This window comes from Labrus bergylta, chromosome 7 (genome assembly GCF_963930695.1).
Source record: "Labrus bergylta chromosome 7, fLabBer1.1, whole genome shotgun sequence".
In the NCBI taxonomy this organism is placed as follows: Eukaryota; Metazoa; Chordata; class Actinopteri; order Labriformes; family Labridae; genus Labrus; species Labrus bergylta.
In genome coordinates this window covers 26,041,045-26,068,743 of record NC_089201.1, presented here as the reverse complement: position 1 = coordinate 26,068,743, position 27,699 = coordinate 26,041,045, and the positions used below count along the sequence as shown (strand labels likewise).

Here is a 27,699-nt window from a genome sequence, read left to right as displayed (position 1 = left end):
GTCAGAACTGAACTGAGGGAAAAAGGTGTGTAAGTTTGCTGCACCCTCTACTTGGGACGAGCTTCTCTCGTTGGATGCTTTTAAAAAGATTAAATGACCTGGAGGCAGACACGTCAAGCTGTAGATGATCTCACTGATAAATGGATTTGTGTCTTTTCATTTCTAATTATGTATTTTCTTGTATATGTATGTTTAGCTGCTCGTTGTCTGTGTGAAACTGTAAATTTGTCTGCTGTTCGTCATGGCCAGGACACTCGGGAAAAAATAAGTTTCTTATCTGGTTAAATAAAATAAAAATACTTAATTTAAATGTGTCCTGACTCTTACCAAGTCATTATGAAAATCTCTGGTCTCACTGGGAAATAACTTCTCGTACATTTGAGGCCTGATGGAGGTTAAAGTTCTAATGGTCCTAATAGAGGTTTCAAAAAGGATCCTGTGGCTCAAATCATATAAACCACATTGTGTTACCAAGCGCCCAAACCTGTTTACTGAGGCTCCAGAAAATGTATGAAAATCACAAATCACAGTATACTCAGATATACCATAAATTGTGTCAAGAGCAATTTATCACCTGTAGCCTACATAAAAACAATTCACTATGAAAATCTGCAATAATGGATTGAATAAATCTGTAAAAGCTCAAATAAATACATTTGACGATAAAATCTCTTCTATATTTTCAGTATTGTTTTCTTACTAACTTGAGTTATAATTATGACTCGCATTCATTTAAAAAAAAAGTTTAATGTCCATCCTACAGCAAAGGAAAATTGTGAAAAGTAAAAAAAACAAATACAAAGAAAACAAATAAAAATAAAAATAAAAAAACAGTCTATAAAAAAACTTTTTGTGATATTAAAAGTGAAACTGAAAAAAGGAAGAGGAAAGTCTGCAATATTTGGTGAAAAGAAATATTTCTGAATAGTGCACATCTGTAGCACAGAAAAAAAAAGCTTCATAAAGTTAAACTGCAGAATAAATACAAAACATAAATGATGGTCTGTCTTCAGCGATGCAGTTTCAGGATGTTGCCTCCATGCAGCAGCAGCCTGCAGTATATTTGTCACATGTCACATGGGCTTTAAAGACAGACACACTCACCTAATCAACCTACTTTCATACATCTCTCAGTCTTATGTAACATGAATCCAATCCCCGCTCAGGCACACCTTGCCCTCTGAGAACCCTTCCTGCAGCTCTGACATGTCTCACTCTGACACAGACAGAGCAAAGGGTGTCATCAGGCGCCGTTTGTTCTTCCGCATAGTGTAGGTGTGAATGTGTCCTCAGGCAGAGGTGTGAGCGATATCTGGATCAACTCAGCATAGCTTAGCATAAAAGAAAGGAAACAGGTGTAGATTGTATCTGTTTGTCTCATTTTCTTAATATTTACAAAACAATTTGCACAATATTTAAGGGGGACTATTTCTTAGCAATTTTACCTTCTGTGAAAAGTAGACTTGTTTATCACTTCATGTTGAGTATTAATTAAAAAAAACAACAACAACTACAAAACTATCTTGATTAGTGAGCTTTAGAACAGCTGATTGGGTGGCAAAGATAAGAAAGCACTCCTTGTCAGAGCACACTGAACAACAAAACATGCTGTCTCCAAAGAGAAATATTTAACATTCCCTACATACCCATACACTCAACCACACACACCCATACACATTACTGCATATTATTACAGTATTATAATAAATATTTGACAATATGAAAAAGAAGTTTAGAATTGTTCAGCTTTGTAAAATGTGCACAGGCTAGCTGTTGCCCCCTGTTTCCAGTCTTTGAGCTAAGCTAAGCTAAGCTAACTGGCCTCTGGCTTCAGCTTCATGTTTGCACTGAAACATAATGGTACTGATACTGATAATGATATGATCTTGTCCGACTCTTGGGTTTTTGAATGTTTTCCAAAATCTTCAGGAACGCGATCATAATGTTGTGTTATTAATATCACTGTAGATAAAGAAAGACCATCTGTTTATTCATTGAAAGTTTGTTAAAAAAAAAAAAAATGTCCCTGAAGAACTTAGCCTAGAATAGAGACAGCCTGACAATGTAAGTATGCATAAGGTGGAAGACCACATGTGTTTTATAAAAAAGTATAAAAAGAGGATGTAAAGACACTTCCATGAAGCACAGTTACAAATCAGCACAATAGCACCACGGTGAAGATCTTTAAAGTCCAGCAGTTACAGGAATGCTCCTCCTCGTTGTCCCCCACATGAGAGGATTTCCATCAGGAGAACTGCAGAACCTTCTGCAGGGTTCTCCTGAGCGGCACCCTCTCCTCAGGTTTGCTGTCTGGGATCATGCCGGCGCTCCTCTCTGCACTCAGCTCGATGCCGGGCCTCTTCCTTTTGACAGCCTGCAGCCCTGCCTGAGTGATGTTCCTGCAGAAGTCAATCTTAACCTCCTCCAGACTCGCGCCGTGAGCCGCCACGCCTTCCAGGCCGGAGTCGGTGATGCGGACGCAGTTCTCCAGGTGGAGGCGGCACAGCTTCCTGCAGCTCCGCAGCGTGGAGATCACATCCTGGTCAGTGATGTGTCCACAGCCGGACAGGGTCAGGGAGAACAGGTTGGGACACCTGAAGCACAGATAGCAAACAGTTGTGACGTGTTGGAGTCAGATGTGTCTGACATGTATGGGACCTGTCCTGTGTCACTCATCAACCCCTCAGGACATAATCTACAGCATTGAGGGGATTAGCTTGTTTGGAGAAGGACTAGCCCTAAGCAAGCAATGTTGTTTGGCTCGTGTGCTTATACCTAAATAACCTTTAGGTCTCATAAAAGGACTCAGATTACAGAGGAGATCATACATATCAGAGTCGTATAGAATGAGGTGTAAGCAACACCACTGAAAGGCAGCAACATGATCTGTTAACAGGGCCGTTTAATACCTGGACCAGGCTATCTTCTCTTAACACACGCTCCCTCTGGGCCTTCATGTTTCCGCTCTCCATAAAAAGCTTTTGTGAATTTAAGAAGCATGGCGCTATTTCACCAAACAATTACAGGAAGTTTGATGAATTATAGCATGACACAAAGAAAATGCATTTTTCTCTTGCTAAACGTCACTTCTAAAAAAAAAAAAAAAAAAAGGAAACTTGAATTGTTGCGTTGGAAGGCATGTGTTTGCTGTATGTTTGCAGCGTGTTTCAGGAGTGCACTGCAGCCTTCTGGCAGGCCGTCAGCACAGAGCTGGCAGACGCACACACACACACACTGATGGCAGAGACTTGAGGATGTCATTCACGTTTCCATGATGCAGATTACATAAAGACTTACATAATGTTACCACTTTAACACATGTGAGCCAAACATATTCAAGTTGCCTGCAAGTGTAAAGAGTGCTGTCCCAGTAACCTCTGAACAGAAGGAATAGCAGTCGATTCACGTGCTCATCGCTTTGATGCACGAGGGGGGGGGGGAGCTATGTGGGGGGTTTATCTGCAGATATAATTGCATGGTATTGACATTGAACCCAACCCCCCCCCCCCCCACCCCCGCCCCCCGCCCCCGCCCCCAATCCCCTATAAGAGAGGAAGTGGAGCGGTGCAATAAGAACTCAAAGCAAGTGGCATTTAAGGATTTAGAAGTCTCTTATTAGTGTCCCAGCAGAGAAGAAAGAAAACATAAAGGCAGTGAGTGAAGGTAAACATGAAAAGAATAAAACTCCTTCAAACCTTTGTTACATAATCCAGACTTTCTTTTTTAGCACGGAACATTGTGTATGTGTGTGTGTGTGTGTGTTATCTAACTTTCTGTATTTTACCTTTGCTTCATCTGCCCTCATTACAAATCCCCCTTATGATGACACTCAGATTAAATAGATTAGCCTGACTCATAATAAGGAGACTGGTTTAGCGTACCTCTTTGATTGCAAAATGTTGTCGATGGCTTTCGTCATTGAACTATTTGAAGACGATGTCTCATTGGCAAGGAGGTAACCAGAGAAGCAACCACCATTTTCTTTTATAAATATACAATACTACTCTTTGGTTCTTTATGTCACTCCACAGCACCCATTGATTGGAAAGAGACATCCTATTTAATACAGTATTTACTTAAATAAGATATTAGATAATATATATGATATGGTTTTGTTGATCCTATTCAGAGTGCTTTAGAGTACGTCTACCTTGTGTTCAAAGAAGGCATTGTTCCATTTTCATGTTGTATCGTAAGACACTGAGGAATTAGCTGTTTTTTTTCCCCACAGGCACAGATTAAAGCCTCATTTTGTCTAGCTAAAATAAGCATCCACATTTACACATCAGTACCACTGAACAACTGGTGCACCTTACTGGTGCTGGTGTTCCTAACTAACGCCTTGGCTCAAGTCTCAAGTGTAAATGATTTGTGATGTTATGACAAAAACCCTTCATGACAGAAGTTAACATGTTTATTCTAAGCTATCCGTCTATCGATCTTTTAAAGTGTCTGTTAGTGTTTCCATCCTCCTAACTCTGATTTGAGCCTTGACGTTCATACTGAAACAAACAGTGTGGCCCTGCAGCCTGGTCTGAGCTGAGCACAAGCAGAACACCGCACGGCTAACGTGTAATCATCTCTCTAATGACCTGTTTCGGTTTCCTAACGGTTATTTTGTCTGGTCAAATTACCCAGTGAACTCTAAAAGGAACTGAGACGTACATTTAACATTCAGCTGCTGGGCCTTTTAACTCAGCCTTCAGGACTTCTTTAACCATTTAACTTTGGTAGCCTGAAGAAGGTTCAAAACTTAGAACGAAAATAACAACCCAAGATGTGCGTCAACCGTTTCGGAGAAAGATCGCTTCACTTCATCTAAATGATGCAGAACAAATATTGGAATGAAGTATTTCACCATTAAAGCCTACGAGCTTTTTGTGCCACCCATTGTGCAACCCACACATGGCATGATGGCCATGTGAATTCATGTTGTATCATTCAGAAGTATTTGAATGATACAACATCATCTGGCATTAGAGGAGCATTACACCATGAAGAGGCCCACAGACATGCTATGTTTTATAGTTTTTCCATGAGGATAATAAAAAAAGAAAAAAGAAAAAGAGGGAGACAGACATGAGCTTGGCGTCAGAGTTTGAGTGTAGTCTCCTCCAGGAAGAGGCAGGCAGAGACAGACGCACATGTTCATTCCTCTGACAGCAACAAAGAGCCAATTGTAGGCTCCACCTGCCTGCGTAAATCTCCGCTCTGCAGCTGACTGGGAGGGTCTGTGGCTAAAATCACTCTTTATCGCCCCCACAGCTCCTCAGCGTCCCCTCCCACTCTTGTCACGTGCGCTTCTTGCTTTCTTCTCTCTTCGACAATTTGGGAGGGCTTTACTATCAGTATGCTCAGAGTGTGCCTAAAGGGCGGAGAGATACAGGACCCAGACGAAGTAGGTGGTTCTAGCTTTTTTTTTTTGACTGGGCTTACAGCTCTCATGTCTTGAGTCTCAAATGTCACAATACAGGAAATCCTCACAGGGTCCTGAACTAAGCCAACAACCCAGCCCCTCTTCCCTTCTTTCATCCCAGCCAGCTGCGGCGGCCCGGGCTCACTCACATCAACGCTTATATACTGGCCGCCTTGAAGAAATTATCCAGAGACCTCATTACGCCTCTCCGGGCTGATTCCTGCATGCATTCAGCCACACACACAAGGCCAACAGCCAATTCAGTGACCTATCTATTCCAACTGTCACATCATTCAATATGTATAATTTGATATGTGACCACAGTTATGTTAGTTAATAGAATCAGTCTCATGTCCCACAGATGTGACATTTTTCTGTCTCTACAGCCAGCTCCTGATACTCCCATCTGTTTCTCATGATTTTCTTTCCCTGCTGTTGCCTTCAGCTAAACATGGCAGCCTCAGTAAGCCATGTGCCTCCGAATGAAAACAACTCACTTCCTTGTGGTGGGTGTGAATACTGACCCTGAAAAAAAAAGAAAAAAAAAGAAGAAGGCAAAATCACGTGATCATCCTCAAGGCAACATCAGACGACTAACATATTTTACATATTTTTCTTTTGTTTGACGAGGAACTGACTGGCTCTAGTACAATGTTTTAGCATCATCTTGTGAAAAGCAGCTTCAAGGATGGACAAAATGACCTTAAATTGCAGTCTTACAATCTGAAATGAAGCTGCTCACGATAACTCAGGATGTGTGAGAGTGGTTTTAGCTCTACAGTCACATTTGAGGTTGTGGTTTGTACTGTTGTCAACAAAGGGGTCATGACCCCCGCGATGAAGCACAAGATAAAAGCGAGGGAACGAGAAGAGCGCAATCTTTTTTTTTTTTTTTTTGACTTAAAGAACAGTTACACTTCTGTGTTGCATTTCAACTGCAGGTCTGATCTTTGAGATAGAGGTAGTGTAACAAATCACAGGTACATTTCTCTATCATATGAGAAATAGTTAAAATGAGTTAATCTCACATATTTATTCAATCATAACTTCAAGTCAAGCCACACACCGCTTCAGATTTAAGTGAACTGCAAAGTACGCATGTTTTTGTGTTCTGTTTCATTACATGCCAATTCAAGGTGTCACTACAAAATAGAAAACAAAGCAGGTGAGAACCACGCACAAACACTCACATGTGGCGGACCTGTGCCAGGAAAGTGCTGACCAGGCGTTCGTGTTTGCTGCATATGTCCCTCTGAAACGAGCTCTTTAGCCAGTCCTCTATGTTGCACACCTGCAGGACTCTGCTGGAGTACCAACAAACAGTAAGGTAGCGCAGCGAGGGCCCCAGCACAAAGTTGTCCCTCCTCAGCTCACACGGGGAGCTGAAGAGAAGTAGATTCCAGAGGCGGGGGTCCATGAAGACTTCACGTAGCTGATGACAAGTAAAGGACAAACTCCTTCGGCTGTCTTTGTCCAGGAAGGAAAAAAGGTGGAGGAGACATTCGTGGTTAAGCCCGGTGAGATGCATGTTGAGCCGACACTAAACAGAAAGACAGGCCTGGTCCCTGAGGGGGGTGATAGGCCTGCTGGTGAGCAGCAACAATGAGCCTGTGGACCGTATTGTGTGGCCTAGATACATGATGCCTCCTCAGGCACATGCTGCAGGCCTGCACATATAAGGCCGTGGAGTGTGGGCTATTTTGGGAAGACAACTGCCGGTAGAGTCAAAGATGGAAGTGTTTGAGCCATACGCTCCCTTTCCATCTGTCGTGGATCTCAACAGGCAGCGAGCACCGGACTCGGCCAGATGTTTACACTAGCATGGCCTACTTCTCAGATACAGATAAAAACCAAAAAAAAAAAATCTGCAATACAGCAGCACTGATGTACAAACTACACAAGTTAAAACGTTCACTCGTTGTGGAGACTCAAAAAAAAAAAATGCTTTTGAATTTTTATTCTCTCAGTTGGGCGTTTGCCCTCCTTCACTTTGTAGAATAATGTACTGCAGTTGGACATAAGGCTGTCTTCCCATTCATTATTTTTTTAGATATGAGAAAGGGAGTGAATGTAGCTTTAAAGATCTTTAGCCAGATCATTAAACTTTTATGTGGAAAAGCAGCATGAGGCGCACATTATTACGTCTTAAAACAAGGAGTGGTGTTGTTTTTGTCATTTAAGTTGCATGAGTGATAACAAAAAATGCCCAATAAATAAAAAGCAGTTATTTTTGGGTTAAATTTTGGAGGAGCAAAACATTTTGATCAACTTAAATTTGACATATAATGAAGTCTAACAGACTTACTTTAATTAGGCTTTCAGCACAGTATAAACAACGAATGACCTAGTTTATGAAGAACAATTTGTAAGCTGTCTGTAGTGTAACTTAACTTAACAATACTTCTTTAATGACACACTTTTAGGGCCGTGGAACATTCACGTGTTACTTTTAATATAATTACAGAGCCTAATTATCTCACAACCTCCACCTGGCAACCCTTCCTGTGAGTGAGAGCCACAAGCACAAACAGCTCTACTAAGGAGTGCGCCATAAAGAACATTGTGAACTATGACTCAGGCTGTGTGTTTGAAATTGCTCAATTGGAGTGCAGAGGACATCCTGAAATGGCCAAAAGGAAAAAAAAAGAACATTATATCTATGTCATCACTCCAGCCTGCATTACCGGTTATTTTCTTTCCCACATGTTCTCAGCGACCTCTAGAAAATGTCAGTTGTTGCCATGTTGGGAAATGCCATTGTCAGGAGGCTGATTACAGAATGTACTGTGACTCACTGCGTCAATAATGTTCTTTACAAGACCTCTGAGCTGACAAACACGATGCAATGTGAGCTTATTATTAGCATCTGTGATCGAGCCTCCAAGACAGGAAGAAAAAAAAAAAAAAAGGCCACTTGTGTCATTAATAGGGATAGAGTAGCGAGCCCATGGCCACCTGTGAGCGGGCGAGGGAGAGCAGCTGTTCATCATCATACAGGAGTGCTTGTTCCTGCCTCAGCGAGGAGGCTGACTGGCTGGCACGTGTCCCGAGGGGGGTTAGGGCTCTTATGTGCAAGTGTGTCTTTGTGGGGGCGGAGATGTTTAGAAAAAGGAGAAGAAAAAAAACACACACACACACAAATGGCTAAAAAGTTGGCCTCTGCTGTAATTTTGTGCTCAAAGGCTGTTTTCTATCAGGAGTTATAATAAGGGTGCTGAAGATGCTGAGATGGATATATTGAGAAGATAAACACAGCAGTACTGTCTGTTCGTTCCAAACTCAAACATGTAAAGGAAAGATTCCTAATGTGAATATCAAACTGTGCACGTATGGTCTAAATAGTTTGAACATAAAATGTGTTATTGAAGTTCCTCCAAGGGACACAAAGCAATAAACACAACTCAGCCACAGTACTGGAGGAACAGATGAGCAATAACAGTTTTGTCTTTCATTTAGATCCCTGGCTAATGATCATTTTTACGATCAATGAATTGGCTAATCGTCTTAACTAATCGGTTAACTATATATACCATGTAACATCACAATTGCCTGCAGATAAAGGGGAAGTCTTTAAGTCACGTTGCTTTGTCCAAATTAGTTTTAAACCTGAATACACCCGAGACATTGAGCAAGTAGACAAACAGTTAATCACATTTGAAAAGAATGAACGGTTCAATACTTGCCATTTTTGCTTGTCACTTGCTGCTTGTTTTAGTCGTTTAAAAAGGACCTCATTGTGTGATTATCTCTTCTTCCATTCATTTTTCTCCTAATACTGTTTTGGAATATCCTCTTCTGTGAATACTAGGCGAACAGTATAATGGTTATTAAATTGGCTTGATTAATTTAAATCCCACAATCCAAATTCAAAGCTGAGTCACAAATACACTGTAGATTGTAAAGGGAAGGAGATACGGTATGTGTTTCTAAAACAAGTACCACCTCATGACTATTTCCTGACTTTCTACTAAAATGATTGAAGCCTCTGCAATCAAATGTCAGTAGAATCAAACAGTAGCACCCAGGGGAACCAAAGATTTTCACTTCTATAAAGACTAACAGTAGAAACAAGTTTGTCTTCCCTCCTGGATTTAACTCACTACAAACAAATGTTCATATAATTGGGGAAATGTGAGTTTTCTTTCTGAGATGGAAAAAAGAAAAGATGTCAAACATTTGGAAAAAAAAGATTCTGTATTTCTTTGTTTTTTGTTTTTTTTAAAAGTCCATTTAAATCAAAATCAAACATTACTCCAGCATCAACACAGACACAAAAAAACATTGAGAATGATTTTTTTTTCACATTGGTTTCTGATAAAGACGTTAAAATAACTTTCTAAAGCCCTAACGAGCACGTGTGTCAGTCAATCAATGAATCGCATTCTATATCCTAAAATCTTCCTTAAGAACTGGAAAATATGAATTATGAGGTTCTTGACAAAATACAAATTTTAAAATAGCATCTATTGTTACAGTGACACAGTGTCTTGACATTATCCATCTCATCATTCTAGGCTAAACATTGGACCAACCAAGGTTTTCCAAGGCTACAGCTTTACTTCATTGTTTTAAACTACTGTCGTTGGAATCCATAAAACATAGAGAAGTCTACCTCGACTTAGGGATACAACATCAAGGAAAGAAATATCACGTGAAAATAACTATCTAAATCAAACACTGGAAATGGGACTGAGGTCGAGCCGAAATGGGCTGAGGAGCTGGTCTGAGGCAGTCTGGCTGAATCATTGTGCAACCGCTTGTGCTGCTTGGCTGGTTTCCTCTGTTGCAGCCTTGTCTGAGGTATCACTGTTTGCTGCGGCCTCCATTAAAGCTGCGTCAGCTTTATGCAGTTCATTGTCTTCACCCGCATTTACCAACACAGCATTATCAGGAGCTGGTACATCCAGAGTATCTACACGTGAAGCTGCAACATCCATTAAATCCATTTCTGTGGGAGCTGGCTCTGCTGCAACCTCTTCCTGACACACTACTGAGGAAACACTGTGAGCGCCAGACCTGCCTGTGGCCATGCTGTTGGTGGCGGTCTTGTCCGAGGCCACCTGGTTAGTCCTCTCCACGTAGAAGAGGATGTAGGCCTTAGCCTTTCTCACTGCATCCTCATTGGTCAGAGTCACTGTGCTGTCATTGAAGTGGTACCAGCGTCCCTCGTGGCTGCCGTAAGCTGTATAATGCCCCGAACCGACCCTGTGGACACAGACACATATCTAACCTTGTGCTGTCTGGTTTGTTAAAACACTTCTTACTGAACTGCTGCTGAAGTTGAGGGACATATGCAACATGGCCAAATATCAGCAGTGCTACATCGCCACTCAGAGGCCAAGGGTGAAACAGCAGGTCTTTCATAGATAGTTCTCACCAAAGCTAATGTGTTTTCTGAGACTCCCGGCCTAATGCCTTTCAGCATTTAGTGGCTACATGAATTTTTAAAAAGCAGCTGTCGACTGTGCTTTGCAACAAATTGGATCACATTAGTTTTGACAGGCTGATTGACAGCCGTCTGCGGTAGGCAGAGCTGGTTGGCAAATGGGTTATGCCTGGATTTATGTTCCAGTCTTGATTGTTTTAGTTATCCGGCAGTTAAATATGCTCCGCCGGTGAAAGAAAAGCACATCTTTAAGATTGAGGGAAGTAAGGATGTATACTGCAAAACTTGAACAATATATGTGATCATTAGAAAGGCAGATAAAATAGAACTTTTACTCATTTCAACTACAACATGTTTTTTACTGGGATACTTCATCCACTCACCCAGATCCATGATGAACTACAACAGCAGAAAGGTCGTACAGGCAGCTTTCTGGTAGTGAATTCTCAGGCTGCAAACATGAAAAAGGAGAGAGATAAGTATTTCCTTTGTTTTGCTTTTAATCCAACCTCAACATCATTCCTTAAAAGATTAAAAACAGAAGAAGGGAAGAAGGCAGACCAATACACTGTACATGGAAAAGACAATACTCTCAAATTCATAAAAACACAGAAAAAACCCCCAAGTGTAAAAGACTCAGCACGCTAAAGGACTGATTCACACAAGGACGAACTAATCAATGAAACAACAAAGTTTGAAGTTAAAGGTTTTTCATTCTCCAGGTTTTAAAGATAACAGAATGAGTGCAGGTATCACCAAGTTCTCAAAAAGATGAATAATAAATAACTACAGATGGTAGTGTCCGTTTATAGTTCACTGCCCTTTAAAGCTCATCTTTTATTTAACATTTATTTAATTATTTTTCTTTTCAATAAACTAATTCTAACATTTATTATCATTGATTGATCTGAACATTATTTTCTTCATCTGTTATGAACTCTAAATGTTATAAATCAGAGGTCCATTTCAAATATCAATCAGTTGTAAACATGAAGACCAGACAAATCTGCCATGAAGGATTTACACCTGCTGCCAGAACAACACGGAGCACAAAGACTAAACATATCACAACATGATAAATAGAAATATTTCTATCATAATCTTTGATTACTGGCATGTTTTATTCTTTACAAGAAAGTAGTGAATTTATGTGGATGTATTTGTTTCTGTGCAACTCTAACATGTTTTGCTAAATGCATTTGAGGAATAAAAAAATGTATTTAAAATAAAATTGAATAACCAGTAAATCCTCTGTGCATTGCATTGAAAAAGAAGCTTGCATTGGCTTTTGTTCTGTGTGTAGCTCATTAAATCAAGCATCACTATTTTGTCTAATTAAGAGTGTCATACACTATGTAACAGTCAGCCCTCTGGCAGTCAGAATAACATTCATGTGGCTCTCTTAGAAACCAGTTGCCCATCCCCGCTTGAAAAACAGAAAGAAAGAGAAAAAATATGAATCTAAAAGTATGGAAATTGCAAAATCCTCACAAAAGAGGCTTTATATTTAGCATGTTCATTAATCGATGACTTTATAACTTATAGCCCTCAAAATAGTAGCTATTACTTTAGCTATTAACTTATCAACTAATTGTTTGTACATTGTAACGCAAAGACAACTCCCATCATTTTCCAGAAGAAGTTCTTCTCAGGTCAACCAGTAGAGGTCGACAGTGATCGTCCTGATGGTCATAACGGCACACCACAGCATGTCTTTTCTTAAAATACAAATCCATCATCACTGACTGTCTAACAAAAGGTTCGGTTTGACTTAATCACCAGTTTGGCAAAGCAGCTATTGTAATTATTGCATATAACAAGATATAATAAGGTACACTCTTGATGCTGTCAGCTTTGTTTGTGCCAAAGTCAGAATGCAGCCGTTTCAAACTCATATTTCAAATGCTTTAACAATATACTCGTCTGGTATTTTCCTTCAGATATGTCCATGTTGCCACTGCTGTCTTGCCTCCAAACCCATTATTACCAAGGTTTAAATTTGGCACAAGAGCGTTTTGTTAGTCACTGGATGTCTCCTACAAGAATAACTAAAGTTACACCAATAAAATGTCTACTTTAACTATTTGGTTGTTTATCTCCTGGAATCTTTCAAAACATAGTCTATTAAAATAATAGAGTGGCTTCTTAACACTGATATCTGTATGGATGTTATTTTATTTGAATACTATGTTGTGGATACAGCCAGTTTTTCCCCTAAAGCTGCAGATTGCAAATGACAAGCTGCAAATGACTCTTTTCAGAATAAGTTGCAGCACTTCCATCATACTTTCCCTCTGGATTACCCCTGAGCTACACCGTTTCCTGACATTCTCTGTCTGAAATAAAATATTCTTAAACTATATCCCATATTTCTGTTTGAGCTCACCTCCAGTAAGTAGCCCCTCATATCCAGGCCTCGAATTGGAAATTCGACATAGGTATCCACCTTGTTTCTTAAAAAGGCTGTCCAGTGGAACCTTTTTAGGTGCAGACACAAAACCTAGAATTGGAAATAAAACCTCAAATTAGAAAACAAAAACGTTTTCCTCTACTACTTTACTTTCATGAAATAAACAGTCAGTTTTAGACACTTGCAGAATCACCCTCCCTTACCTTTGGCAGCTTCTGGACCCAAAACTTTTTAGTGGATTTTTGTCTCTTTTTACACTTATGGCAGTAGTACAGTTCTGTTTCATCAAGTTCTTCCAGGTCAGTGAAGCTACGTAAGCAGTCTGAAAGAAAGCAGAGAAATAGAAACTCAATCAGCTCAGCAGTACATAATGAGATACTAATACTGGCAAAATATGTCTACTGACAGAATCGATAAAACATACCTCGTAAAGTGCATGTGGGCCCTGGCTCCTGGTCCTTACTCCTCTTTTGTCTAAACTGGCTAGGAATGTCCAAAGATAGATCTGAGTGACAGAGAGATTGAAATTAATCTCCTGTGTCATACATCAATGATCCTCTCCGAGTGATTGTGTTTACATTATTTGATTTACTCCATAGAGAGCAAACCAAACCTTTGTTTAAATACAGACAACCCACATTTACATTTACATGACACTGTGTTCATCTATTATTTAATTCACTGAGGGCCAGATTTACTAAAGGATTGCATGTCTTAAAACGTGTGCAAACTTGATACCACCAGCAAAAAAAAGTGCTATCTGATCTACTAACGGCGCGTAGTGAGGATTGCGTCTTTCAAATGAGCAAATCAACACGCATTGACCATTTAGTACGTTTGCCTTAATGAATATGCAATATGGGGCGTCTCTGCCCTACTGTGCAAGTTAGTGCGCATTGCGATTTACCAAACCTGGCAAGAATTGCGGTGATTGTGACGGTGTCTGACTTTAACACCTTTGAAAGGAACGTGCTAATCCAGGAGGCCAGTGTTACGCACAACAGGCTGCTGTTATTGAAGTTAGGAGGAGACATAGGCACAACAAAAAAAAGGCATAAAGATCGCGTTTTTCCCCACGTGTTTACATGTTTCAAATGACAGAATGACATTTGATTCAATATTCTAATCGTTAAGGAAGAGAAACACCATGATTAAACTACAGGCTATTGTTGCCAAAGCCTACAGTCAAAGAAAACCGAACATTCACAGCCTCTGAATTCTATAGAATTCCAACATTGACATTTATGTCTTCCTAGTTCCCTCTTTTCGGCAACATTACATTTTAAACTGGGGATTTCCTTTTTCTCGGGTAGCGCTCCTCTCTCTACAATGTGCTGGTCTCCTCCCTCCAAAGCCCGCTGCTGCTACTCTATAGGACGCTTTGACTGGGGGACCTCACCACTGTTTGTACCACCCGTCTTCGATACCTTTTTCCAGGGCATTTATGTCCGATCAGACACAGCGCTGGCCAGCTGTCTGCTGCGCAACAACGGCCCGAGTGTAGAGCGCCCGTGCCACAGAGGACACAGCTCGCACCTCCTGCGCAATGTATGACACTTCATTCTTAAGATTAAGGGAAGAAAAGAGAGGCCCTGTTTAATGCCGATGTTTTCTTATAACCAAAATTTTCTTGGTAATATTCAGATTTATATCCTATAACTCAAAAGTATTGTGCGTTTATTTGCCTCTCCCACTGATACCTATTTTGCGCTTGCAGTCATCCTGCTTTCTGTCCAAACTCTCCATGATGTAAACCAGTAAGACACGCAAAAGCCTAACTTAAATACTACCGCCTCCACAAGGTTTGCACCTGGTGTCATTCACGCAGATTTTCTTAGTAGATCACTTGCAAAAACGCCCACCAACCAAACGTGCAAACTTTCCGAGTGAACGCTCAATTTAGTACTCTACTACTACTCTAGTACTTTAATTGGGAGCTTAGTAAATCTGGCCCTGAGTCACTAAAAGGTAAATTCCCGCACACTGTCTAACTTGTCACTGAGTCACAAAATAACTGAGCCCTTCAGTCAGCTTACTGCTTGTGGTTGATGTTTCTGTTTTCTTACCAAGGAACGGATCAAACTTGCGGGATTCTGTCCCACATATCAGGCAGTTCACTTCATTCTGAAGTATGCCACCAAAAATGGATGTGACAACGCTGGCAGTCCCATTACTGCAAAGAAACAAAGACGGACATAAAGCAGATTTAATCAATAATCAAACGGTAACATCATCTAGTTTTATGATAATGTATTTTTGTTTTTGACATGATAATTGAAATAGAATGGGCTTACATGCAGCATTTGCCCTCTTCAGTGGACAGTCTGACCCCGTCCTGAGGTGGGACTGGGTGCGACGCCCCGTTACGACTGTACTGGAGCTCCCTGTGGAGGTGGTCCAGAAGGTATCGCATGAACTCATGGGCGTCCTGCTGCTGATAGCCCCTGGACACAAAAAGACACGGTAAGTTAATCCACTCTTGAATGCATACAACATTTTATTATACACCACACTTCCATCTATTTTTGGACATTCCTTGCCAGTTTTTTCAACTCCCTATATTTTAATTTATAGAGTATTTATTACATTCTTTTTACGGGTATGAATGTGTATGTGGGTATGGGTGAGATGTGCTTGGATTCTGTTTGTGTATGTGTGCTGTAGTATCTGTACATATTTTATATTTTTATTTTATATGCTGCAAACACGATTGCTTCAACAACGTTTTGTTGCTCAACATGCAATGACAATAAAGATATATCTATCTTTAGTACACTGAAAGAAAACAGAAGTGAAAAGTTCATTTTTTGATCATTTTCAAGTGTTTGACCTACCTGAAACTTGGCATGATCTTCCATATAGCATAAAACAAGGAGTCTGGACTGAAAGCGGTCTGGCTGCCTTGCCACAGGGAGCAAAGGGTTTTCCTGAACTCTTCCACCAAAGATCTGTGCAACATAAAGAAACCTTGTTACAATGCGGCACATCGTGGGACGTCCAATGATGTTCAAGAACAAAGAAAAACACCAACACCTGTTCTGTTTCATAAAATCATTTCTGTATGCTCAGGGTGTACAAATATAGTGTTGCTCTGCAGCCACATAAAGAACATTTACACCGTTATGAGGCTTAGAAGAAAAGGTAGTCATCTTCCAAAATCAGTCAAATGAGCAATTTCTGTCAATATCATACTTGCTACAATAAATGAAAGACCAATGCACTCAGCCCATGAACCCCCCCCCCCCCCCCCTCCCCCCCTCCCCCCCTCCAGAAGAGGACCTTACACACTGGTGTCCCCCTGGCTGCGGGTGTGGTACATCCTTCTTCCTGCCGTCTTACCACTGCGAAGAGCCACTGCAGGCAACTCTTTGAAATAACAGCTGAACTGCTCAATGTTGCTGTCAAAGAAACGCATGTTAAAAGATGTTTGACAATTGAAATCTACATTAAAGCAAACAATGTCAAAGGCAGGAACAGCCATATCAACAGTAAATAAACATTAAGACATTACTGTTCCCTATGTATGTCAACTACTTATAAATACAACATGAAATTAAGTAGTTAACAGTGAAATCTCTGTTTGAATCTGGGCAGTCTTGTATTTTCACTTTTCCATGGACATGATGATTAAAGGACCAAAAACATACATTTTGTTAAGCTAACTGATCAATGCTCAGAAGCGATTCAGATTTGGTTATTTGTATCCCATGCTCATTTCAAAGATATTGCTGCTTTTTTCTATCAAATTAAAAATGCAGCCTGTTTATTCTTTTCAGCTGCTCCTTTAATAAGTAATGACATATAGAAGCAACCGTTTGACACGAATGATCTGAGCTAGTAATGTTATGAAAGGAGATGCCATGCAAAAATGTGATATACAAGCAAAATCTCATAAGATTGTATTATACATAAATATTTACACTTTGGGTTTGTGCATATCGATTTTAACACCAAACTGAGATGAATAGAAAATATGTGATGGTAAAAAAATATATATATAATTTTAAAAATCTGTGGCATGTTTGGTTAATGCTCAGCAGTAATATATAACATGTACTTTATGTAAAGTAACTTGAATAGAACTTAGGATCCAGGACAAGGATTGTACGTGTTAACTGTAAAACCTGGGCTTTGGCTGTGTCTTGTTTCCATGCAGCCTGAGTAATTCCCCTGCCTGTGCCCCAGACTGTATTAATAAAGGATGACTGATCATGAGGCCCAGGGTCTACAGGGGTAGAGCTACTGAACCATGCCACAAACCCCCTTTACCACCCACATACCTCATCTTCAGTGCAGAGCTTACCTGAGAGACTGCAGAATGGCATTCATGAAGCATGTGTTCCCCAAGTTCCTCAGGCCTGTAGCACCTAAAGCAGCCCCATCCTGACAGAGACAAGTGAAATACACAAGTGTGTGCGTAGTTTTGAGAAATAAATCGTCTTCCCACAAAAATATAGAATATCAGAAAAATGATAGTCACTTACATTATCTTTTAACAACTTGCTGTCTTGGTCTGTGCTCTCCTGAAGTTTTCTTTTTCTCTGTCTTTCACTCATCAGAGCTGAGCTGCAGGAGGAAATAACACATCACTGACTTTGTAAAGCATTGTTTATCTGAATATTCTTTATTTGGCTTTTTTTTTTTTGGTTGATGCAGCTCAGAGTTGGCTTTTTATGTCAGACTATGTAAAAACATTTTTGGTATGGCCAGACTGATAGAGAGTTCATTCTTGAAATGTGTACTTACTTCTCTAAACTCTGGAGATGTTCCCTCACCTTCTGCACCTGCCCCAGTTTGGTGTCATTAACAACAAAGTCATCACATCTGTAACTACAAAATCCGTAACAGTCAAAACACACAAGTAGTTGGAAATTCAACAAACTTAATGAACACATTCAAACTTTGCACTAGAACTGTGGGATTTTATATTATATGCAGCATGCAATACTTAACCACGGATATAAATGTGGCAGAAGGCCCTTTCAAGTAATAATTCTCAATATAGTTTGCATGTCTTAGTTTTCCTTATAAATAACACGTGTTCCCATGATCGCATCATACTGATCTTTTAAATGCTAGAAGCTTTTATAACTGTACTTTAGCAGGGCCCCACAGTGAGTCGACGGAATAGAAAAAGTGAGGAAGGACACTCACCAAAATACAGAGTAGCTGCTGCAGTCCATGCAGACAGAATGATGGGATTTCTCTTTCTCTTGTTTCTCAGCCTTCTTCTGGGTAATACCAATGGCTTGGCTCTCTTCAAAATGTTTCTTTGCATGTCCATTGACATATCTATAAAGAAAGAGATTCATTTGTAACAAATACGATCTGGAACTTTTTGTAAATAATCTAATATAAACGGTAACAGACATTGGTATATGATATACTGTACTTACATGTGTTATAAAAGAATCAGCCCATGTAAAACAGAAATTGCAGTTTTCATCTTGAGTCTAATGGTGCCCCTCATAAACTAGAGAAAATCTTATCTCGAAGAAATGTTTTTTTTTTTCCAAATATTGACAACATTGGGTTTCAGGTCTATGTTTATACCCAGACATGTCTCAGCTAACGTTGACTTAGTTTTTCCCACTGAAACACTTCACAGCATTACAGGACTGACATGGTTGTATAATTAACTTGTCTCAGTTGGAGTCAAAATGCTTACGAATTGCAAACGTCTTGAAGTAGCGAGCCACTGAAAACGGCATCAACACACTCCAACTTACCTCCCACAATGGACCACCAGACAGGTAAGGCAAATCCATGGACTCTTATTAGACCTGCAATCTGGAGACAAAACACGAAGCAGCCTTAAATCATTTGTGTAAACTTAAGCGAGACAACATTATGCTGTGATTTGCTTTTGAGCGGTCCATTCTTTCAATAATCAAAAGTACGGAAGAGGATTAGGGCCACACATAAATAAAAAAAAAGAGTTCTGACTTTATTCTCAGAATTCTGACTTTAAACTGAGAGTTCACTTTATTCTCAGACTTCACTTTATTCTCAGAATTCTGACTTCAAACTCAGAATTCTGACTTTATTCTCAGACTTTAAACTCTGAATTCTGACTTTATTCTCAGACTTTAAACTCTGAATTCTGACTTTAAACTCTGAATTCTGACTTTAAACTCTGAATTTATTCTCAGACTTGACTTTAAACTCTGAATTCTGACTTTAAACTCTGAATTTATTCTCAGAATTCTGACTTTAAACTCTGAATTCTGACTTTAAACTCTGAATTTATTCTCAGACTTCTGACTTTAAACTCTGAATTTATTCTCAGACTTCTGACTTTAAACTCTGAATTCTGACTTTAAACTCTGAATTTATTCTCAGAATTCTGACTTTAAACTCTGAATTTATTCTCAGACTTCTGACTTTAAACTCTGAATTTAAACTCTGAATTTATTCTCAGAATTCTGACTTTAAACTCTGAATTTAAACTCTGAATTTATTCTCAGACTTCTGACTTTAAACTCTGAATTGTGACTTTAAACTCTGAATTTATTCTCAGAATTCTGACTTTAAACTCTGAATTCTGACTTTAAACTCTGAATTTATTCTCAGACTTCTGACTTTAAACTCAGACTTCTGACTTTAAACTCTGAATTTATTCTCAGAATTCTGACTTTAAACTCTGAATTCTGACTTTAAACTCTGAATTTATTCTCAGACTTCTGACTTTAAACTCAGACTTCTGACTTTAAACTCAGACTTCTGACTTTAAACTCTGAATTCTGACTTTATTCTCAGACTTCTGACTTTAAAATCACTCTAGTATGCAGAACTCTATTTTTGTTTTTATGTGTGGCCCTAATCCTCTTCCGTACAAAAGGCATATTCAGACACACAAATTAAGATTTCTGCTCTGTTTGACTTGACGCTACATCATCTACCCGTCTCACTCAAACGTAGTGGTATAAGTGGCAGCAGATAACGGGCACACAGAACCTGTACTTTTCTTTCCGTTACTAACTGTATAAAAATGAAAGACTAACGCGTTTCTTACCGATGCAGCACCAGGAGGACGGAGTGCCGTTTGGGAACCGGGAGGAATCGACGGGACTCACGTTTGAGTTCAGATGAGGGCACTCCATCAGTTTACAAAATGTCAAGATAAGTTAACGTAAGCAAAAAGTAAAACACCACCAGGAAAACCAAAGCACTACAACACTTTGTAGCCAATTAACCTGAAACCTGCTAACTAGCTGTCGTTAGCTGACCAACTATTTCTGTTGGCGAACGCACGTTTTCTGTCTTTGCTAACGCTAACACATTTGCTCGCTTTCTCTACGTTTCCTGCATAGTTTAGGCTTTATTAGTTTACATAAGATACGCCAAATCACGTATCCACTCTAAACTGCTGTAAGTTTTAAAAACGAATGCTATCTTTGGTGTTTAAGGTACTAGATAACCGCTGGCGTTTGCCACAAACAAATGGAAATAACTGGAGGAAGTGACGCAGGTCTGCCGGCTCGGCCCGAAACTACAAATCAAAGATGAGAAACAGTGTGTTAAACTACTTCCGCCTTCATTTACATCCCCTTGGTAATTTTTTAAACACCACTATTTGCCTGATTCTCAGTTGAAAATGATTTTTTTTTATTTAAGTTTTAATTGCTGGTCTGCTTTAAATTAGCCATCTTGAACAATGTTAGGGGGTTAACTTCTCTAACGAATCACTATCACCGTGGCAGTCACGCATGCGTAGTTGCAAGATATATATTCACGGAGAGGCCACGCTCACCCAATGTTCTTGACAAGTCAATAGACCAACATGTAAAAAAAAAAAAAGGGAAATTAAAATTATTAAAAGGCAAACCTACTTACCATATGTGCCAACTCAGTATTGTTTTCCACATTTTTCTATCCAGGTTATGATAGAAAAAATCATATACAAAAAATATGATGAGGGAAATGGGAGAGAAGGGTAAAGCTATTTTTTTTCCTTCCAATAAAGAGTTCTCTAACTTTTTTTTCTTCTCCTTTGGCGAGAACACACACACACACACATTGGACACATGGGCACATATTGATCAACGAAGTAGTGCCTTTTTCTTTTTAAATAGAAAGTTAAAAGTGAAAGTGATAGACGACTGCAACATGAAACTTCTCATTTTTTGCAGCCTAACAGCAGTCATTGCAACCAGTATGTTTAAACTTGACTTTGTATAAGCATGAACAACTAACTTAAAATAAAAAAAAAACAATAATGATGAAAATCTTCTTTTATGATACATTCCAGTCCGGCAATAATTTCAATGATTTGAGTGTGGGCTTGATTTGTGCTACAGATTATCTCAATTCTGGTGCAGCTGTGAGACTGCCACTCATACTTCCATTTGGACGCTTCCAGTGTCCATTTTTGATCTGTAGTAGCCTACGTGTTGATTGAGGCAACTTCAGTAAAACCCATCTCACACAGGTATGAGTGTGTCTCTCTTTATTAACCACTGTTTGTTTGTTTGTAGATTCATTGTCAGCCTTATGTTTACCTGGAAGTTCACTCGCAAAAATACGCTGTGCATTGTCTTGATTTACTCTTGCTGCCCCCTCCACTTCCACCCCCTTCTTAGTGGCCCCAGGAGCCATTTTGGTAATCTCCTGCATTAACAGTCTTCAAACATACAGTGCACATTACATTTCATCAATAATAGTGGGAAACATCAATAAACCACTCTTATCTAAATTTTGAATTATTAATGCAACTTTGAACTGTATGAAAGCAAAATAAAAAGAAGGCAATACCATGTATTTGGTTAAACAACGGTTTGTCTCATACCAGCACAAAAACACATGGCATGTTTTTAATAGTTGGACAATCTACAGTCAATCTTTGAAAAGTTACCATTTTTATATTCAAAACACAAAGCTTGAGCACAAGATTACATACATCCAAAGATAAATGTCAGGAAATTGGAAAGGGTTTTTGACTCTTTCATGCTGACGTCTTAACAGCTTACAACAAGAGATTCACAAACGCTGAGGAGGGAAATATAATAACAGAGAGAGGGCACTCACTGGGCAGCACTTTACAAAAACAGCTCTAAATATATGTGTTGGATTCTCAATGTCAGTGTCTTCAGATGACTTCAGACAGTTTTTCAGGAAGATGTTTAGCCAGGTGATGATGCAGTTATATTTTGTAAACAGTGAAATGACCATGCGATCACATAGCTAAAAGCATTACAGGTAAAAGTGCACACTCAGACGAGGAAATGATGTAGTTCTGCGTCTGTTTAGCTTGAATGTTAGTCAAAAACATGTTCCTATTTTCGGATTGGTCTGCTTCTATTAAACTTGCGATAAACAATCAATTAAATTATTGATAAATGCATCATCCTTTTCCTGGATTAATTGTTGACACGTCTGGTCGGAAAAGTAATTCTAAAGGTCTGTCATCATTTCCTGGATCCATATTGCTAGTTCTATATCTATCCAACAGTCCAAAGCCACTTTATGTGGAGTACTCCTAAACATGATACATGACATATATTTATAAGTTTTTACTCTGTAAAGCACTTTGGTCAATCTTGGTGGTTTTATATAAATAAAGTTGACTTGACTATAATCACACAAGACAAATAAAAGTAGTGAGGGCTCCCACCTAAATATTTGGTGAAAAAAAAGAAAGAAACTTAAGTTGGTTATTCCTTTAACAAAATTAATTTTATTCTTTCAGCTCTTTTTTTTTTTTTTTTTTTTTTTTACAACTTCACCTTGAACATGTTGTGAGGCTGAAAAACAAAACAAAGTTGAACCAAAATCCCTCCTTTGAATGTCAGTACAAAATTTAAGCCGAACTTCAATGTTATAATCATTTGAAATTTTCTTTATCAAAACTACAAGAGTTATAATACAAAAGTAAAGTGGTAAAAACTCCACGTGATGAGATCAAGATGATACACTCTTCTATGACATTTCGATCCTCTGATCCTGAAGAGGAGTTTCAGTCTGGGGCTCTTGGCTTTTTCCTCCTGACTTCTTCTTGGAGTCCTTCTTCCTAAAGAAGTCAGATTCACATTTGGATGATTAAAACAAGGTAATTATGTCCTGTTGGACATTCTATTATTTAAAAAAATATATTTTAAAGATCAGGCTTAACACAAAGTAAAATGGTCTTACTTCGACTGGACGGTCAAGACGATCACTGTTGTGAAGATACCAACAATAATGACAGCGAGCAAAACTCCACAGATAATTGCTGTAAAGATAACATCAGTCAGTTGGTTCATGCTAATGGGTAAAATACTAAAATGTGTACAAATTATACCTTTAAATAAAGAGTTATCAGAAGTTAGGTCCTGATCAGTGATGAGTGAAAACAAAACATTTAGACCAAAACAAAGTTATCTAAAGCATTCTGTTCTGCTGACATTGACATTTAAATAAATGGATCAATGGATAGATAAATCAAAAATATATTGCTTATGAAGATGATGTGTAATTAGTCACTCATTTTAGCTAAATATAACATTTAGTTCATGTGTGTCTACTGACCAATGGGAGTGTCAGGCTCATCCTCTTCCATGTCATCCCCTTCATCTGAGAACAGAAACATGAACATGTTAAAAAAAAAAAACATATAATTGAACCATACATTTAATAGTATCATTACTCACTCACCAGTTTGTAACCATGCATGGACATTTTGCTATGTCAGTATGTCTAACTATCAGGAGGATTGTGTACATGAGAGAGAGAGATTTGGGCTCACCGAGGATTCCGGCACAGGTGGTGTTGCAGCTGTTAGAGTCGAGAAACCGGTTTCCGTTTCCGAAGCATCCAGTCCAGAGGAATTTTTTGCACTTTCCATGAACAGAATCATAGTAGTATCTCAAATGCTGACCACTGCAACCACCTGCCAACTTCTTGAAGTGGCAAGCCTCAGAAGCTGTGAAGACAAAGCATCATCGTCATGAGCACCTGCATCTTCAGCAGTGATGGTTGTTTGTTAAAAATACTCATGTATCACACATTTTATTGAGTTTTTCTAAACTTCTCACTTATGAATACAGTAGAGCATTAGAAATATATAACTTTATCAAGCATTTTTTTAAACAGCAGGTGTTTTCATTCACATTGTTATCTGTCCTGAGTAGTCCCCATCTTTCACCACTTGGTGGCGTAATGCTAATACACATTGCCGACATGTCTCTCCCGCAGCCCCTGAAAAAACTGTACAAAATAATAAAGTGATAAATGTAACTAGTTGAGTGATTTGGCTGTATTAAACTGATATACAGAATAACAGTGGCTCTGATCATTTCACATGATGACTATGCTCCTCATTCGACAGAAGAGAGAGATGTGTCACTACAGTTTCAGTTTGACCAGGGAGGCTCACGATAAAGTTTCCTTTCATGGCTCTTTAGGCCATAAAACTCTTCCTCATTCACCATCTCATGTTCCAAAGTTCACAGAAAACAGTCAGGACGAATAAAAGTTTACCTATACTTTTAGTCCATCTTCACTAGACATTTAGTACAACCAAAACATATAGAGTGGTTAAACAAAATAAGTGATTTCATCAATTCTCCATCAGTTGAAATTCATAAACTCCTCTCACCATCCATAGGGTAGAGCGTCTCTGCATCAGCAGAACAGTTTCTTATGCATTCTCTCTCATTTACAAAGCGGTTCTCATTTCCTCCTTGGCCCTTGTACAGGAAAGGACTGCACCGACTGTTGGCAGCATCATAATACAAAGCGAAGATAAAACTTGGCCCCGTGCCTTCATCTTCTTTAAGGCGACAGAAATCTGTGGGATTATATAAAAAAAAAAAAAATTAGTTGTATTGGCAAAATTAGTTGTTATGGTTTTCAAACATGAAGTGTTTTGAACATTGCACTGTGACTATATGATGGGTGTTTCTGTAGACATCATGAGCCAGTACCTGTGATCACATAACTAATGTTTAACTAACTTCCTCACCAGAGACCCACTCCCTGTTTTTATCACGGCAATAAAAAGGGCAATTTATGGTGCATTTTCAGTCGTCCCGCCCTTCATAGATGTAACTGAAGACAAATGTTTCCAACTGTTTCTTTAGGACCCAACTTCTCTTTTTTTTTAAATCTCCAATACTTCAGATTTTGGAGGGAAACTAGGCCCAACTAACTGACGAGATATCACTGGATGTCAAAAACGTTGGCCTCCCCATATAGTATGCAGGTTTTGGAGGCGAGATGACGTTTCAGGCAGACGTAGTTTCAGTCTTTTTAATTAGGCTCAGACAGAAATGATCTCACTGTTTAAAGGTTGGAATTACAGAGGCAGATGATATCCAGTCAGTTTAGCACACTCATTAGCAGTGTGTAAATAACATTTCCCAGAGAGTACATTTACATTAATTACCATCTTTTCTTTTTGTTGACGACTAGAGACAATCATCTGTGGCTGCATTTGCAAGTTACAACATGAGCATGGAGTCAGTAAAACAGTTACAATACAATGATATCCTGCTGCAGTCTAGACTTGTATGAGCTGAAATTACATTTGGCCATCAAGTGTATTGTTTTCTTGTACAAGCGAATATTTTTTTTCTCTTGCCGTGCGAAAAAAGAAGCGGCCATTTTTTATTGTACATGATTCCACCTACAGTTTAGCTTTTCAGTCAAGCGCCAATGTAACCGCCATGTTGCTTTGTAAGGACTAAAGGTGAGGCTTTATCTCTTTGATCGAGGTTCAGTGAAACAGAGCCATTACATCGAAGTGAAAAACATTTATGGTCACCTTAAAAGATATATCAAACACAAATTTCTACTTTTAGAACAAAAACATAAAAGCAAAAGGCCACCACATCATAGTTAACCCACGAATGACGAGCCCAAACTACAGCCTAGTCTTAAAAGTCAACTTAGGGCCCATAGACTGACATTTTGTCACAGTTTTAAATTTAAGGCAGTATAAGTAAGAAAATAGTATCATGTACCTGGAACTGACTGGCTCATGTGGAACACAGCCAACGCAATCCCAAAAAACAGCAGGTGCTTCATCTTGCTGTTGGTCTCTGCGCTGTCCGTCTAGGAGTGAGTGATGGTTGTAAACTGCAGTGGGAGTGGGTTGTCCTTGCTGACCTTTGGACCCTCACATCCTTATAGTTTACACCTTCAATAGAAACAAAAGTTTACAGCGGGGACAGGCATCTTCCTCTTTTTATGACCTTTATTACAGGTTAGAGGTGGCTTTTTTATATATTAAGGCGTTACCAGATATAACAAGCCCTGTAAGCAGCATTCAGTAATATGTGATAATGGTATTAAAGGTAAGAGTTATGTTAAAACAAATCCATGTTTGTGTTTTATTGATTCTAAATATTTCATTCCACCTAGTGCGAGGATTTCAAACCCTCACTGAAGAAACATTTGAAAACCTCTTAAATGTGGAATACACAGCAGCAACTTAAACACACAGAATGCCATTGGAAAGGCATAGGTCGGCAGTTTTTTTCATTAGTTACTTTTATGTCCTTATGGAGTGCGTCTACACCCAATGCATCAAAACTGAGATTGCCTGAATCTATTTTAATGACTGCAAATGCTACCTATTCTCTGCAGAAAGCTTGATTAGAGAACATGTTCACTAAGTTCAAACTTTTCTGTCATTGTTACCTCAAGGAGTTACTCTATCCTCTTATTTTGTCATTTAGGCTGTCAGCTTTGCATTCTGACGGTGTAAGACTTCATCTTTCATTTTTGAAATACCTCTCGCAGTATTCAAGAAAGATGCATCAATAAATAGATATTTTCACCCAAATGCTTTATCATGCAAAAAAATGGAAAGTTGTGCTTCTCCATTGCTGAAAGCACAGAAATTAAGCACATTTTATTTTAACAGCACTTGACTCGATGTCTCCTACATCCATTCTTGAAGCCTTTGGGTCTATTTTATATGATAAAAAACATTAGACCATTGGACAGTGCCTGTGTTTTTTGAATTGTAATCTGTGATCACATCTTCTGCACTTTATCTCTGAACCAATTTGCACATTTTAATTGTTGCTTCAAACTTACTGTTTGTGAACTGTTAAATGTAATGTTTATTATGACGTGTGCCGCAGCCAAATTGGCCAGTCCACCCATGTGAAAGAATTCTTGATCTCAATGGGTTAAATAACCTGGTTAAATAAAGGTTTACAAAAAATGTCAGTTTGTGGGTGTTTTCAAGTTCACACATCTCACTGAAATTGAAACATAAGTCCACATGTAGCCTTGTTGTGTCAAACTCTCATAAACATCATTCTGAACCGCCATGAGGGTCAAACATCTAAGCATCTCAGTGGAGTCACTTTTTTGAGTGGAGGGGGGCTTTCGAAGATATTCTCAGAATGTTCTGTGTTTATGGGATTTGGGGACAAGTTTTCAAATAACAGGTATTCCTTATCTTCTTTCTAAATAATTGGCATTGTAACCTCATGTCATGTGCATCGAAATGGGTCACCAGATCAAGTAAACTATGTAGCCTAAACGAGCTGACAG

The 27,699-nt window shown here is 39.0% G+C and overlaps 3 protein-coding genes across 3 annotated transcripts; all 3 read right to left on the bottom strand.

Annotated features, from left to right (window-relative positions):
- Window positions 1–727: 727 nt before the first annotated feature.
- Window positions 728–7,173, bottom strand: fbxl22 (F-box and leucine-rich repeat protein 22). The gene is made up of 2 exons (XM_020631429.3): window positions 6,607–7,173; window positions 728–2,594 (listed from the first exon to the last, which is right to left on the bottom strand). Exons 1-2 carry the CDS (start codon window positions 6,942–6,944, stop codon window positions 2,246–2,248), a joined length of 687 nt encoding a protein of 228 aa, XP_020487085.1. The 5' UTR covers window positions 6,945–7,173; the 3' UTR covers window positions 728–2,245.
- A 2,709-nt stretch (window positions 7,174–9,882) lies between these two features.
- On the bottom strand, window positions 9,883–20,830 carry usp3 (ubiquitin specific peptidase 3). The gene is made up of 15 exons (XM_020631441.3): window positions 20,228–20,830; window positions 18,942–19,002; window positions 18,367–18,504; window positions 17,959–18,042; window positions 17,697–17,778; window positions 17,516–17,595; window positions 16,497–16,610; window positions 16,047–16,160; window positions 15,507–15,656; window positions 15,279–15,385; window positions 13,637–13,717; window positions 13,416–13,534; window positions 13,189–13,302; window positions 11,186–11,253; window positions 9,883–10,621 (listed from the first exon to the last, which is right to left on the bottom strand). Exons 1-15 carry the CDS (start codon window positions 20,313–20,315, stop codon window positions 10,159–10,161), a joined length of 1,863 nt encoding a protein of 620 aa, XP_020487097.1. The 5' UTR covers window positions 20,316–20,830; the 3' UTR covers window positions 9,883–10,158.
- A 1,179-nt stretch (window positions 20,831–22,009) lies between these two features.
- On the bottom strand, window positions 22,010–26,312 carry si:dkeyp-73b11.8 (BPTI/Kunitz domain-containing protein). The gene is made up of 6 exons (XM_020631442.3): window positions 26,154–26,312; window positions 24,788–24,979; window positions 23,936–24,112; window positions 23,719–23,763; window positions 23,344–23,422; window positions 22,010–23,221 (listed from the first exon to the last, which is right to left on the bottom strand). The coding sequence occupies exons 1-6, from the start codon at window positions 26,215–26,217 to the stop codon at window positions 23,131–23,133; spliced, it is 648 nt and encodes a 215-aa protein (XP_020487098.2). The 5' UTR covers window positions 26,218–26,312; the 3' UTR covers window positions 22,010–23,130.
- Between the last annotated feature and the right edge of the window lie 1,387 nt (window positions 26,313–27,699).